This window comes from Triturus cristatus, chromosome 4_2 (assembly GCF_964204655.1).
Source record: "Triturus cristatus chromosome 4_2, aTriCri1.1, whole genome shotgun sequence".
Lineage (NCBI taxonomy): Eukaryota > Metazoa > Chordata > Amphibia > Caudata > Salamandridae > Triturus > Triturus cristatus.
Window position 1 is genome coordinate 225,174,956 of NC_140586.1, and position 15,107 is coordinate 225,190,062.

Below are 15,107 nucleotides of genomic sequence, written 5' to 3' on the forward strand. Positions count from 1 at the left end.
CTGTCTGCGTCCATACAGAGTCATCTACAGTGATTCCCATTAACAAACTGAGCGTTCATAATTTAAACAAGTGCATTTCCCACCAATTACTTTAACTTGCATCTATTTTTAATTCAAGGAGTCTGTGTGTGTTATATCTTGTACATATTTACCTGAATATGAAAGGCCAACAAAATAGTTGTAGAATATTTTCTTTTAAGCTACGTATGTGACCCTGCCTCCATTGCTTTTAGAATCACAGTTTCCATTTTTTAGGCACATTTCATTTAAACTTCTATGTTTAGGAGTGAATTATGCAGAGATGGGGTGGTGCTCTATTGAGTAGTGGACCCACTGCCACAAACTTTAGGCGAGCATCCTTTCTGATTGGCTTCCTCTTATGCTCGGTCATTGTACCAAGATGAAACCTGATTGGGTTGTCAGCCCTGAAAATAAGGACATTTGGAAAAGGTAGTCCAGACCTCGCATTAAAGGTAGTGGTGCAAAGCTTCAGGTCCGTAAGGACAAATCATGGTACTAAAGTTGGAGGAACCAACAGTGTTTAATTTGTAAATAAAAACATAAATGAATGCATGCACGGATCAAAGGTTTTTCGTAGGAGGCCACCACGAGCAATGCTGAATGCCAAGATTTCTGAATACCCTGATTGCCAATTCTCAATTCCTCCTCATGCCTCTATCTTCATCCGCCCCAGACACCCTGTCTCGTTTTCTCACTCTTGCAATTTGTTTTCTTTCATTGTCACGGTTAGGTCATCTTTCTCTTTTCCCTTCCTTTCTTTTTTCTTCCTCTTGCTCTACAGCAAAGTAGCTCCCAGCCAACAACAAGTATTGACAAAGCCAATAGGACTCCCCTATGCAACAGCTATTGGCTTTGCCAACGTGTTTTAACCATGTTGTACACCATTGTGGCTGCTGTTCAGCATGGCTAAAAGTTAGTGCCATGGAGTACAGTAGAGTGGAAGCAGTGGAGTAGAGTGGAGTAAAGTGGCGTAGAGGGAGTGGAGTGTTGTGACATAGAGTGAAGTAGATTGTCATAGAGTGGAGTGTGTGGAAGGAGTAAAATGGAGCAGCGTAAACAGTCATTGAGGGGAATGGTGTAGAATGAAGTAGATTGTCATAGAGTGGAGTGCCGTGGAGTAGAGTGGATAAGAGAAGAGTGGAATGGCATGGAGTGTAGTAGAGTGACATGGAGGGATTAGAGTGGAAGGGCGTAGAGTGTCGTAAACTGGAGTGGTGTAGAGTGGAGTGACGCTGAGTTGAATAAAGTGGAGTGGCGTAGAGGGAGTTTCACACACTGAAGTAGAGTGTTGTGGCGTAGAGTGGAGTAGATTGTCAGAGTAAAGCAGAGTGGCATAGAGGGAGTTGCGTAGAGTGAAGTAGATTGTCGTAGAAAGGAGTGGCATAGAGTAGAGTAGAGTGTTGTGGAGTAGAGAGTCGTAGAGTGCGGTGGCACAGAGTTTTGGAGTGGCATAAAGTGGAGCTGCAGTGGAGTGAAGTAGTGTGTTACAAAACAGAGTGGAGTAAAGTGGCATGGAGCGGAGTAGGAGTTGCGTGGAATGTCATAGAGTGGAGTAGAGTGTTGTGGAGTGGACTGGAGTGGCAAAGAGTGGAGTAAAGTGTACAAGAGTGGATTAGAGTGGAGTGTCGTAGAGTGGAATAAAGTGTCATAGAATGGAGTAAAGTGGCGTAGAGTGAGTTGAGTGGAGTAGAGTGTTGTAAATTGTTGTGGAGTGTCATGGAGTAGAGGAGTGTCAGAGTGGAGTGGTGTAGAGCGTCATGGAGAGAGTACAGTGGAAGGGCATAGAATGCAGTGACGTAGAGCGGAGTGGCGTGGTGTTTCATAAGAGTGGACTGGCATAGAATGGCGTAGAGTGGAGTAAAGTGGCATGGGGTGACCTAGAGTGGGTTGTGTACTGTGGAGTAGAGTGTTGCGGCCATAGAGAGGAGGTCGTAGAGTGGAGTAAAGGGAGTTGCGTAGAGTGGAGTAGATTGTTGAAGAGTGAAGCAGGGTGTTGTAAAATGGAGTGTCGTAGAGTGGAGTGGCATAGAGTGTCGTAGAGTATAGTAAAGTGGCATAGAGGAAGTTGCGTACAGTGTCACAGAGTGGAGTGCTGTCGAGTGGTACAGAGTAGAGTGGCATAGAGTGGAGTAGAGTGTAGTGCCGTACAGCAGAGGGGTGTGTTGTAGAGTGGCATGCTATAGAATGACATGGCATGTTGTGGAGTGGTGTGTTGGGGAGTGGCATGTCGTGGCATAGACTGGCGTAGAGGTGAGTGGTGTGTAGTGTTGTAGAGTGAAGTGTCATGGAGTAATATGCCTCCTTTTTACGCATACCTTCACTCCGCATGCATTTACAACGTGGTTGTTACAACAACCGCATTGTAACAATACGTACCATTATCCCGCAAGTCGTAACAGCGCTGGATGTTGGAATAGTATAGTTTACTATTCCAACTCCAGTTTGTGCGGACAGTAGGGAAGGTGTTGGATTTTAAATCCAACACCTTCTCCCCCCCTCCGCAAGGAGTTGTTACAACTTGCGGGGTGGTATGCGTTGTTACAACCGCGTTGTAATTGCATGCGGGGTGACAGCTTCTTTGCGAGGGCTGTTTACCGTCATGGAGTGGCGTGGCATAGAGTGGTGAAGAGTGGAGGGGTGTCATTGTTTGGAGTAGTGTTGTGGAGTAGCATTGCGTAGTGTGGAGTATGCATGGTGTGGTAGCTCACTGCAGTTACAGACAACACATTTTCAATTGAAATGACCAGTACAATTGCACAGACATACAGTTTTACTGATAAAAGTATACAGAGACAAACGATAATGTGTGGAAATGTCATCACCTAGTGTACTGATTTGTTTTGATTGTAGTAAAATATTTGTTTCCACCACACTTCAGAATTACAAAATAATATGCTTCATTTGTGTTTTAGTAATTCTGATGTATTCTGAAATATATGCACAGTTCATTTTTAGATATTTATATTTTGTTGTGTGCTAGACAAAAAGTCTTTCCTTCCACAGCAAGATTGTAACATTAATCGCCTTGCTTTTAAGTCAGAGAAAGAAAAGTAAACACCAAGTTACCTCGGAAGACAGAGCCTGACATTTGACCTCTGCCTTTGAATGCACAGCAAACGTGACAAGATAAAAACATGATTTAAAGGTCTGTTTACAGAAAGTGAGCACTTGTGGAAAAAAAGAACAATTAGGCTATGCTCCATGGCAGGGAAAAATTCAAGCTAGACAGCCTAAAACAAATATAGCCAGCAAACAGAAAGCAAGCAAATGTGAGTTATAAACCACAAATCCAATGGTTAGCAATGTGTGGAATGCATTCTTAGGCTTCGACCTAAACATCAAAGCTGACACCCACCACCTTCAACCACCCACATATATTAAGCACTAGAGACACAGCTCCTGGCCACTAGGTCTAGTTCTTGTATTAAGGGTAGTAGTAGTAGGGGGAGCTCTGAGTTCCAGGCCACTAGTAACACGCTGTTGGAGTCATTAGAAACTATCATCTATTTTAATTTTATTGGAATTTTTCAAAGTGTTACATAAAACCTGAAAACAGTTAAAAAGACAGGTGCCGCAAATGGACATCTTATAATTCCCCTTTGTCACAAATGTACTATATTTACACGTCTGACTAGCTTGTAGCACTAACACACACCTCTCAGTGGGTTCCGCACCCCACTTGGACAAAGTTCCGCACCCCACTTGGACAGAGTAAAAAACATAAATATATTCATTAAAACATTCATTCTCCCTGCAACCCACCCACATGGAAAGCGAGCTACAAAAATGGACCACAAATAGCGATGTTTTGTCATTTGTGGCGCCCCTGGTTAAAAGGTCACTTGTGCAGAACTGAGAGTGTGTCCTTGTATCTGTGGCTCATGGCCAAGTTCCAAGACACAGGTGTGCAGGCCACATGGCAGTCGTCGGTTTCTTGTGATTATTCTTATACTGGCATTGGGAGGCTGAGTTTCTTTCCTTTCAGAACTGGAGACACAAAAAGAACAAGAGTAAAATGTCAGCTTTCCATTCCTCATGCCTCACTTCTATCTTTCCTAAGTCTGAGGCCACCTCCCATTCACCAGTCTTTCCTTCCTCATCTATCTCACAACAAGCCTGCTGACTTTTGTGAACTTCAGACTACCATTTCTAAACTATAATTTACAAGACCCCTCTTCCACTTAATCCACAAATTGAAAATGCTCCTTTCCTCCCACCACAAGCTGAGCTACTTTTTGAGAGCTTCTGACCACCCTTCCTTACCCTCCTGTCATAAGTTATATCAAACAAGGTGTCACAGACCTCTCTGTCATCTAAACTTGTCTCTCTACTGGTTCACCCACCATTCATGTCTTCTCAACCTTCCCATTTGCTGTCTTCCCTCACCACCTCCCACCATTATCATTTGTGTGGTTGTCCCCACCCATCCCCGCATTGGGAGCCTAACTCCCAACCAGGGTTGCCTGTTGTATATCTAGTTGACACTCTTCCCTTTTCCAACATCTGATTCCTGGGGTTACAATCTACGAAAATTAGTTTCCGTAGGATTTCACATATCTCTTTTCCATTACACATTAAATTAGTCGTATGGCTCTATAAAGGTACTGATGAATGTGGCATGAACCGAGGAACCACCGAAATGGTGCGTCAACAGATTTGGAAATATTTTGATACTCAATCTGCATAGTCTTGGATTTCTTGATTAAATCTGAATGACCTATTTGGAAAGGATGAATTATAAAATGGGATGTGCAATATTCCTTTCTTATGTGACCAAAAAACATCCCAGCCCAGTTCAAAGATGAAGACCCACACTTCAAGGTTGTGGGCAAAAAAAATGACGCTCAGCCCCCCCATAAGACAATCACATCCACCTCTTGGAACCCACAATTGATTTATCTGAATTTTGATTGAATCGGTTTTCTTAAATGCTTCTGCCCAACCTCACAAGACACTCCCTTAGGGGAATGGTGCACATATTACACTACAGTTTTAAAGATATTACATCACACGATTAGACCTGGAAAGAGCAGAATTCACTATGCTACGCCTCAAACATAAATTTTACCTTGGTAGCAAACGTGTGGCCGCATGTTGGCTCACGTAGTTCGCAGTAAAGTACATACTGGGCGATTAAAAAACATTCGCACTGGCCCAAATTCAATGAAGGCTCCGCCGTGGCTTTCCAGGCCTTTTATGATTCTCTTTATTCGTCTACAGTTAGCCCTTTTAGCGATCCCTCGGAGTATCTACGTTGTGCTGGTCTTACTGCCCTGCCGACTGAGGAGTCTCATATTCTTGACCAACCTATTAGAATCGAGGAAGTGGTATTGGCCATAACACGATTAAAGCCACTAAAATCCCCCGATTCTGATGAATTTAGTGCCCCGTTCTATAAGACCTTCTACCAAGACTTGCCTCCCTTACTCACACAACTGTTTTAACTCTTTCTCTGAGAGAGGTTCACGGGCAGATTCCATGTTGGAAGCTGTCATTGCAGTCATTGTGAAGCCCTTTGCGGGTCGTATACACCCATCTCCCTTTTAAACGTTGATGCAAAACTGTTTGCTAGCATCTTGGCGCACCGCCATAATCCTTTAATGCTGGGTCTCATTGACCTCCGATCAATCTGGTTTCATTCCTTCTCGCCAGTGCAGTGACCACACAAAACGTTTGCTTTATCTTTGAGACAAAATGCACCAGCCGCACAGAGAATTCTTCTTCTCTCAATTGATGCAGAAGAGGCATTCAACCAGGTACACTGGACTCACGTTTTTGACGCACTTTGTATTTTTGGCATTGGTGAAAGATTTGGGAGATGGATCCAGAGCGTATACAGCGCTCCTTGGATATCAGTGAGGGTGAATGGATCCCAGTCTCGGCCATTCCCCATCCTCGGGGCCCCTGCCAGGGAAGCCCTCTCTCACCGCTTCTATTTGCACTCTATATGGATTTGTTGGCGCAATGACTTCGTATTGACCCAGCTGTTAAAGGGATACCTTTTGGGGCTGACTACCACCTGTTAAGCCTCTATGCTAAGGATATCATTCTGTCCATTACGGAACCATTGGTCTTTCTTCCGGCATTCGTTACTGAGCTTCAGACATTTGGCATGATGTCCAGGTTTAGGGCTAATATTCAGAAGTCTCAAATTCTAAAACTCTCCTTTGACTGAGGCGGTCTTAGGCTCCCAGTTTTCCTTTAAATGGGCCACTGATGCTATCCCCTATATAGGCATTTCCTTAGCCCACACCATACCTCAGCCGCTAGCCCTCAACTAGGCGTCTCCTTTTACACGAACCCGTAAGAACCTGGGATCTTGGAACCGCCTCCTACTTTCTTGGATAGGGTGTATTGCAGCTAAGATTACCATTCTCCCCCGCCTTCTGTATATCTTTCAGACTCTACCTCTGACCCTCCACCTTATACTATCTGCTCTCTACAATTGGATATTAACAAATATATATTGGGGTAGAAACCTTGCCTCCATAAACACCTTATATACAGTTCAAAGCAGGAGGGGGCACTGTCGTACCACAGCTGCTTCGATATTACCAGGCTGCCCAGCTAAGGTTTATAGAGGAGTGGAATCAGCAAATGTCCAAAAATCATTGGGCTTTCATGGACCAAGCAGTTGTTGGCACACAGATTTGGAAGGAGGTTTGGCTTGCCCGTAAACACAGAACTTGGAGCCTTTATTCTCCACTGGTTACGAACGCAGTTCTTTGGGTCTGGGATTTGGTTTCGATTAAAGCAGGCCTGAACACTTTCCCCTCGCCGATGTCTCCTCTTTTTGCTAACCCCAATTTAATTCCTGGTATGTGTTTGAGCCGATTCTGCCGATGGATAGACGGGGGTTGCATATAGGTGGGTTGTCTTTTTGATGTAAATGGCCTTATCTACTTTAGCCTGCTTAAAGCAGATTATTCCTTGACAGACGCCTACTACGTCTCCTATCTACAAGTGCGCCATTGGGTGTCAAGATACAACATAACGCGAGTAGACAGATGACCTCTTTTGAGAAGTGGCTCCTTCTTAAGGTGGACGATAGATGCTTAACATCTGAGTTTTACCCCCAATCAAATCACAGGGCCAGCTGCAATGGGAGGCTAAGATACGTAAACCCCTTTCTGCCACCAAATGGGAGGACATTTTTTACCGGTACATCACATGGCCCACGCTATTGCCAGCACTGAACCCGCTTACAAAATTGCCTAAAATTGGTATCTCACTCTGATGAGACTCAGTTGATTGAATACAGGATACTCTGGAAATTGTTGGAGTGATTGTGAAAGTGCTGGGACCCTGCTTCACCTTTTATGGCACTGTCCCGAACTCACTAGATACTGGGAACAGGTCTTAGGCGATATTGATCAGGCTTTTAACACTACATTTTAAGATTCCCAACCTAAACCATCTTGTGACTCCCGAACCCCTTGACATACAGGGCGTTCCAATAGGGGGAAGGCAGATGGCAATTGCTCTGAATGCAGCTCAGCAGGTGATACTCTCCCTCTGGGGTACAGACAAGACCCCAGATCATGTTTCCTGGCTGCATATACTATGGTTCCTTCTGGGGATGGAGACGCTCTCCCTGGCAGCAACACCGAATCGCTCCTCTTACTCAGAACTCTGGGCCGCCCTCATTCACATCCTTTCTACTGAATTTTGGGAGCTGACATGCCTGTCTTATCTTAGACTTCTTCGCCTGATCCAAGAGGTGTCCCATCCTAAAACACAGCCAGCGTAGGTCATCTCTATACTAGATATAAGCCTTTTTGCCTGATTGATGTTCGTCACACTAATTGTTTTGCCTTTAAAGCTTGAAGGAATGTTAGGGGAGTGGGGGTGGTAAATGTTCATTTTTTCTAGTCTTTTTGGTATTTAACAGTCTGATCTACGCAGCCGGCTCCAAGGTTGTTGGCAGATGCTGTGCCACACATTTGGACAGCGGCAGGCCCCTTGGGTTTGTAGGCGGCATGCTATGTATACATATATATGGACTGTGCTAATAAAAAATAAACATAACAGATCTATCGATATTACATCACAAAAGTGAATGTTGCAGACCGTGTCATCGTTTGTGCAACAACCTCTGGGAGCTGCCAGTCAGTCAAATTCTTTTTAGGTCTCGCCTGGCGTTAGCAGCGCGCATGCCCCGCTCTCGCCATGCAAGGGCATCTAGGAATCAATACGGATTCCAAAGCAGTGTCTCCGCTCCGCCTCCAAATTAGATTTGTATGCGTCGTTTCTCGTCACTTATTATTCCAATCCGACTTTGATGATTGTCTCGGACAGTTTGTAGCCCATCCTGGTTGCCATCCTGTCCTTGTTAGGCCACGCCCAGCGGGATTGGATATCTTACTGGCGGAGTGACACAGAAGGCTTAATATTAACTTGCTGCACTTTTTTTTTAAACCATTGCATGCGTTTCCGTGTGGAATGGCATTGTATGCTTGTACACTACGTTGTTTTATATTATTACGCTACTTTGTTGCTACCCCACCTCCTCCCTCCAGCCGTCACCAGTGGTCTCCATTCACACGTCGAGAACAACTGACCCGTCCTACTCGACCGACAGATCGGCAACAGGCACTCCGACCACAGAGGAAAACACCAGCGAGTCCGGCTCCCTCTTCCTTCCCGACTATCTCTTTCTCTCGAACTGTGAGAGCGGCAAGCTGAACACCAACAGGTACACTGTCTCTGAGGAAGACCTCTGCTGGAGCTAAAATGGCAGCATGCTTGCCTGCAGTCAGCAACTGTGAGTGCAAAAGTGCAAATGTACCTCGTGGCCAGAGAACGATAATTCCTACTGTGTCAAAGGACATGTGGTGCGGGGAGCTGGGCATCTATTCGACTGCGCTTTTTTAATTGCGCTGTGTGTCTTAATCTCCATGTCTGTCCAGCTGCAGGGTTGACTGTGGCGTTACAACCAGAACTGCAGAATTTGGAATTTGAGAACCATTATTGAATCTCGGCGTGCTCAAAATCCTGTGATTGTGGGCACATAACTTCTCCCCGTGCCTCAAAACGTGAATGTGATCTTGTGCAATTTAACCGGTGCTCATGCACAGTGATCCAATCTCTTTGTGTGGAGTTCGCGCTATATAAAACTTCAATAAACGCTACTCCATCATGGTTTTATATTTGTTTTCATCTTGTTGGTTGGCCTTCTGGGGTTGCCTTCCGTCCTGGCTAATCTTGTTTGTAGTAGCGTGCGAAGATCTCTGGGCCTCTGTGTGAAGTGACCTGCACCAAAACTGACTCGGTGTCGCCTTTAGTTGTCCTAGTCCCTCACAGATGCAGGGACATGCTTTTACTGCCAGTGTTGTGTGTGCTTCTGGATCACAAGTGCGTCAGGAGCTGTGGTCCCTGCTGGGTTCCATCCTCCTACAGGTGAGAGCCAGGGCTTTAAGTGGGCCGGGTCCTGCCGGTGCTCTGCACTGGCAGTTCTATAAAGCAGTTGCCAAACCGGGTCTCTATCGGGCTTTCCATATTTGCCCTCGGGGTGAAAAAAAAATCTTACCTCTGTAGCAGTGCCACTCGTCACTGCTTTAGAGGTAACTTCAAGGAGACTCGTTGTAGTTCTTTGTGTCTCATCATTTCAGAACGGAAGCATTTTCAATGTTATATATAAGGAAGCCGTAGTTGTTGCTGATTTATCTTACATAAACAACAACCATTGGCAAAGCCAATAGCCCTGGCTTGCAGTAGGTGTAATGTTACTTGCTTTATCAGTATTATATATCTGTATGCAATGACAGAAGCAGAAAAATACAAGTTGTCGTACATGACCACCAGCAAGGCTCCGTTTAATGGTGCTATGTGTCTTAATCTCCATGTCAGTCCAGCTGAAGGGTTGACTGTGGCGTTACAACCATGATTAGAACCATGATTGAATCTCTGCATGCTCAAAATCTGTAATGGCATTCTTGAAAAAAAAAAACATCTCTGGGGTAAAAATCTTTCGTAATAGGGCACATAATTTGACAGATTATTTTCCCCTTCTTACTACCATACTCCCGTCAATGCACTGTAGTCACCAGCAATCCATTTTCATCCTCATGAGAAGGAATGACGGCAGCCGTTTCACCAACTCTCCGAGGAATACGGCTGGGTTTGGCAGGTACCATGCATGCAGTCGGAACAACTCGCAAAAAAAAAAAAGCATTACAAATGCAATAGATCTCGCCTTTGATTAATTTAAAGCCATTTGCTTTGCTATACAATACCATTAGCAAAGCAAATGGCTTTAACTTAATCAAAGGCGAGACCAATTGCATTTTCAACGCTTGTTTTTAAAGTCATGTTTGCTACCTGTTCAGCAACAGTTTCTTTGTGTTTGCGAAGACTGGCTCTTAAAAAGGTTGTCCCTCAAGCAGAATATTTCCAAGGCCCTTAATTCCAGAAATGTTCTAACAAATGAGTAGTTCCTGTAATGGGATCTTATTTGCTAAATTTTTGGTCCTTGTGTACATTTCTGAGATCTAAACAAAAGACCGGAGAAGTTTATGATAGGATAGTATGTGAAAACAGAGACTTCAGAAACAGATTCCAAACCATTTAATATCAAAATCTTAACCTTGCAAAAACTCCTACTGTTGGAATGAAAGTCATTGCATGGCATTGTGAAGATATGCTGCCCTCTCCTTGCATGTTTTTCTGTCTAGCCCTGCGCATTTCTCACTAGTGTGCTTAACATTTGTGTGAGCTTACTGGAGGTACTCCTGTCTACTGTTATGAGACGTGAGATAAAGTGTACATATTACTGTGAGGTGGCCTACTAGTCCCTCCACTCAGGATTTAAGAGACTGACATTGGAGGCAGTTTGGAAATACAGGCCTTTTACCTCCTTTTTACTGGTAGCTGTATGGGGGAGTGGTCTACCGGCTCCCCCAAGTAAAATCTATGCCACTTCTTAAAACTGGGGTCTTTTACCTCCATGATGTCTGAACGGTGCATGAGGATTACCAGGGTGAGTGAATGTACATGTGTGTTTCTAGACTAGTGAATGATGGGTGGTGGCTCCCTTTGGGTGAGGCTGCCAGCACCATTCTGGACAAAGGAGCATGCACATAGGCAGCTCTTAGCTCCCTCCCTGAAAATGTTTCTATTGTAGGTTGGGGTGGGAGATAGCCCCAACAGCTCCTTTGATGTAGCTGCAGTACCCCTGCCAGAGTGCACCTACATCTCCATATTTTGAGTTTGGGATCTACATTTCTTTTGGACATGTTTTCCTGTCCGGAGCCATTCTTCTTTTCCCCTGAGCCAGCTTAGAGTGGCCTCAGGTAGAGCAGCATAACCCGGACAAAAAGTGAACACGTGAGCATTATGCTCTCCACCCTCTAGGACAGGAGAATCCCCAGGTAATTAAAAATGGTGCAAGCCTCCTGAATGGTCAGGCCTGGCAGTTGGGGAAAGAAAGGTAATGGTTTTGACTCTGCATTGAGGAAGACCCTGCACTAGCCCAGGAACAGAAAGATACTGAAAAGCCAGTAGCAGGGCTGTTCCTGCGTCACCATTCTCCCTCCAGATTGGTCCAAAGTTGGGGAAGTATCCTTGGGGCTGTATAATTCTGGAAGTGTGGAGAAAGTTCGCAATTTACATTTGAGTTAAGTCTTTTCCTGTCAAGTCATTTCCGGTTGGAGGCCTATTTAAGGAGGCACTGATGAGTGATGTATGCCTCAAACATATTAGATACTTGTGTTTTTTGATCACGTTCATAGCCCACTTGGTACTATTTTTGTCCCATATTTTTGCTCCTTTGCAGTCAGTTTCCCTTTGGCTTTCTTCTGAAGTCCTTGCTTTGCTCTTTTCGGTGCTGTGATGCCATAGAGGGTTTCCTGCTTTCGTGGTCTAATTCAGTTTAATAATCATTTTCTATCAAGAACAAGACGATTTCCAAGTAGGCTTTTCTGCCCTTTTTGTTTTTTAACTCCTAATTAGAACCCTCTTATGGAGACTCTTGAAACCTTTCATGTGTAATTTTAAGTGTATGGTGATACCTTGGAAAGTGGGGCGAGTAGCCCTTTTCTTGGGCAATCAAGAAGGAAACTTGAGAGACATTCATAGCATCCAGTCCATGACAGACCTTCACATAATCCTATCATCCTGGCTGATAATTTTAACATGTGGGTGGAGAAAGTGAGGATTCAGATGTGATATATTTTTTAGATCATCTTAAAGCATTGGGTTTCAAACAATTGTGAGACCGTGCATTCACAAAACAAGCCATGCACTGGATTGGATCTTGGCTTGTTAACACCCCCCTCCTCAAACTATTTTGTTGCAAGTCTTTGCTTGATCTTGCCATGCCCTTAGATCCTGCTCATTTGAATTCAAGGATGACCCTCTTAACGCTGTAAGAAATCATAAAAACATCTGGAGAAGAAATCCAAGGATACAAACTAAGCCCAAGCGCTAGAGCTGCTAAAAGTCACCTTTTCCTTCTATCATGGTTGGTGTTTTCATAATGCTTCCCAGCAGGATACATATTACCATCTTGCTTCACTCAGAGAATCAATAGCCCATGAAAAAACTAGACTATCCCAAAAATGGTTCTCCATTGAGCTAAGCTTGACTCACACAAGATAGTAGTTGACTCAATTCGTAGAACAAAAATCAAGATAACACCATACTAAAGCTCCCATGCGGCTCAGGCAGAAACCTGCACAAAGAGCTGTTCAAAATCTTCCATTAAGTCACCACTTATAGATCTATCAGTGACCAAAGTAGTTCTTCAAAAGGGACAGTGTTCAGTCAGATGGTCCAGGAGTTCTTTGTTAATGAAATGGCCAATATCAGGGAGAGATCTCTTCTAAGCGTTTGAGAGATAGGATATCAAATGTTCAAACTAATTTGGAAAGGGTGGGTTTCACCAAGCCTTCTACTGTACCCACTTTTGCTTCATCTCTATTCACTTCCCCTTCCTCTTCACCAATGGAGGTCAAGTTGAGGGGTTTTATTAACACAGAGCCTAGGAGACCCAAGCTGCATCTTTCGTAGTGAGGTTTGGTCTCTGATGATGGGGACAGCCTGTAGTGAGTGAGGAAGATCTAGGGCTAAGGCTACTAAAGTAACCAGGAAGAAAATTGTTCCTAATTTTATCCTATCGGATTCCAGCAGTAGAAGGGTTGGAATGACGTTTCCTCCAATTAGATGGCATGAGATGACCTGTCTAATTAAAAATGCCTGAACGTGTCTAGTTGGTTAAGTTAACACTTTGATACAGAATCCATCACAAAGATAAGGCTGTTCTTTATTTATTATAAATGAACTACGTAACCCTACAGCTTCGTTTTAAAACTATGTTTTATGGTTTAACAATATTAACAGTTTGCATGCTGTTAATATTTAGGACCCCTACCGCTTTATACTGGGTGGTCGACATCAGATGTTTAAGGCAACCCTTTGTGTTTTATGGTGCAGGCATCATAGGAAAAGGAGTGTGGAAGTGGGCCATTTCCATGTGGATTTTTCTTCTATCAGGCGTTCTTGCCAAAATTGAAATGTGCGTTACTAGATCACCGCTGTCCCATTCTACTAAGAAAGCAGCAAACGCACCATTCCAGTAAAGTCCGTCTTTTTGGCAGCTACGTGGAACCTCATTCATATATTTTGCAACATTATTGCGTATATTTAAATGTTCTCGGCGAGCCTCGGGTAGTAGATAACATTCTCACCAATACGTTTTTGTTAATTAGTGGGCTTATTCGTGTTTTTATGCTTGTGAATCTGAGGATCCACGGCGAAGTTGGGAAAGTTACATGCCAATAGCACAGTTTCTTTAAACTGGGATCCTTCATAGTCACACAAGCTTATTGATCATCACCCCCGGCAAAATACAAGTCCTACATTGGGGATATTTTCTTTGGTAATTAGAGCTTATTTTCACCTTATTTTTCTGGCTCAGTGCGACAGCTAATTCCACACACAAACCACATTGAGATTTTTAGCAAGTCCATCCAGTTATTATCACCTCTGAGGGAAGGGAGTTAGGGTCATGTGAATTTATAAAATATATAGATAGTGACAAATGATAAAGTTACCTTTATGTGAGCCTGTTACCATAAAGGTATCAACTTGTGGGAAACCGACAAGTAGTAGTGCAAAGGAAAAGACATCCATTGTTGTACAAGAGCTTCTTGTGCTCAGCATTCGCACATTTTTGTGCATTTAAGTGGACAAGCCCGCTAACGCTGCACAGATTCACTCTCCCGCCAGTTTCCTCAGAAAATATTCTAACTGGTGTGTATTTATTGGCGAATGGCCAAGGTGTTGATGGGAGGGCGCTTATAATGACCAAGGACTGAGAGTAACTAAATCACTATGAAGGTTCTGCATTTCACCCATTCTCAATGTGTTGATAGCAACTCAAAATGGGCGAAGGAGCTGGCAGCTCTGGGAAGATTAGGCCTACATAAATACATTATGAATAACTGTTTTTGCCAAATTTTGTGTTGCGATGAGTGGAAGACTTGACAGCACAATGAGTGTGGGTTTACCCAGCAAGTTCTCTGACAGAGTACCCTCAAACCATCTTAACCCTGGTGGAGTAAGTTCTGACACCAGTGGAGAATAATTGCAGATTCTCATCCAGGGGATACTCATCAATAGTCATAAAATATGAATAAACCCCGCCCACGTGCGGGATCCCGGAGCATATAAAAAATACATATATATACATATATATGCATATGTGAAAACATATACATGCAGCCTAAAATGTTTCAAACATGGCAATGCTGAAATTACATAGGTTTGCATTGTAGTACCCCCTAACCCATAAGGAAAAAAGAAAGCACTAAGCCAATTGTCACACAACAATGCTTTATTGGCATAAAGCAAACTTGTAATTGCAGGCATTTGCATGTAGGCTGCAGTAGAGTATCAAGAAAACAAAGAAAACTGACACCTTGCCTTTAAGGCATTAGAGTAGGGGGACCGTGCCTTTAAGAACTGCAGGAGACCCCTTGCTCCCATGATGCACCACAGGTGACAGTTAGGTCAGTTCTTTTTTCCGGCTCCTTCTATGAGGATCCAGGAGCTTGAGCTCTTCAGTTTTTTGACTGAAAGTTTTTCAC

The 15,107-nt window shown here is 43.8% G+C and overlaps 1 protein-coding gene across 1 annotated transcript in view; it reads right to left on the minus strand.

The window, feature by feature from the left end:
• Positions 1–3,516: 3,516 nt before the first annotated feature.
• KDELR3 (KDEL endoplasmic reticulum protein retention receptor 3) overlaps positions 3,517–15,107 on the minus strand; it is a 56,591-nt gene continuing 45,000 nt past the window's right edge. The window contains exon 5 of the mRNA XM_085601294.1: positions 3,517–4,008. Within this exon, the coding sequence (XP_085457420.1) occupies positions 3,968–4,008 (41 nt within the window). The 3' untranslated portion in view covers positions 3,517–3,967. The remainder of the gene's footprint in view (positions 4,009–15,107) is intronic.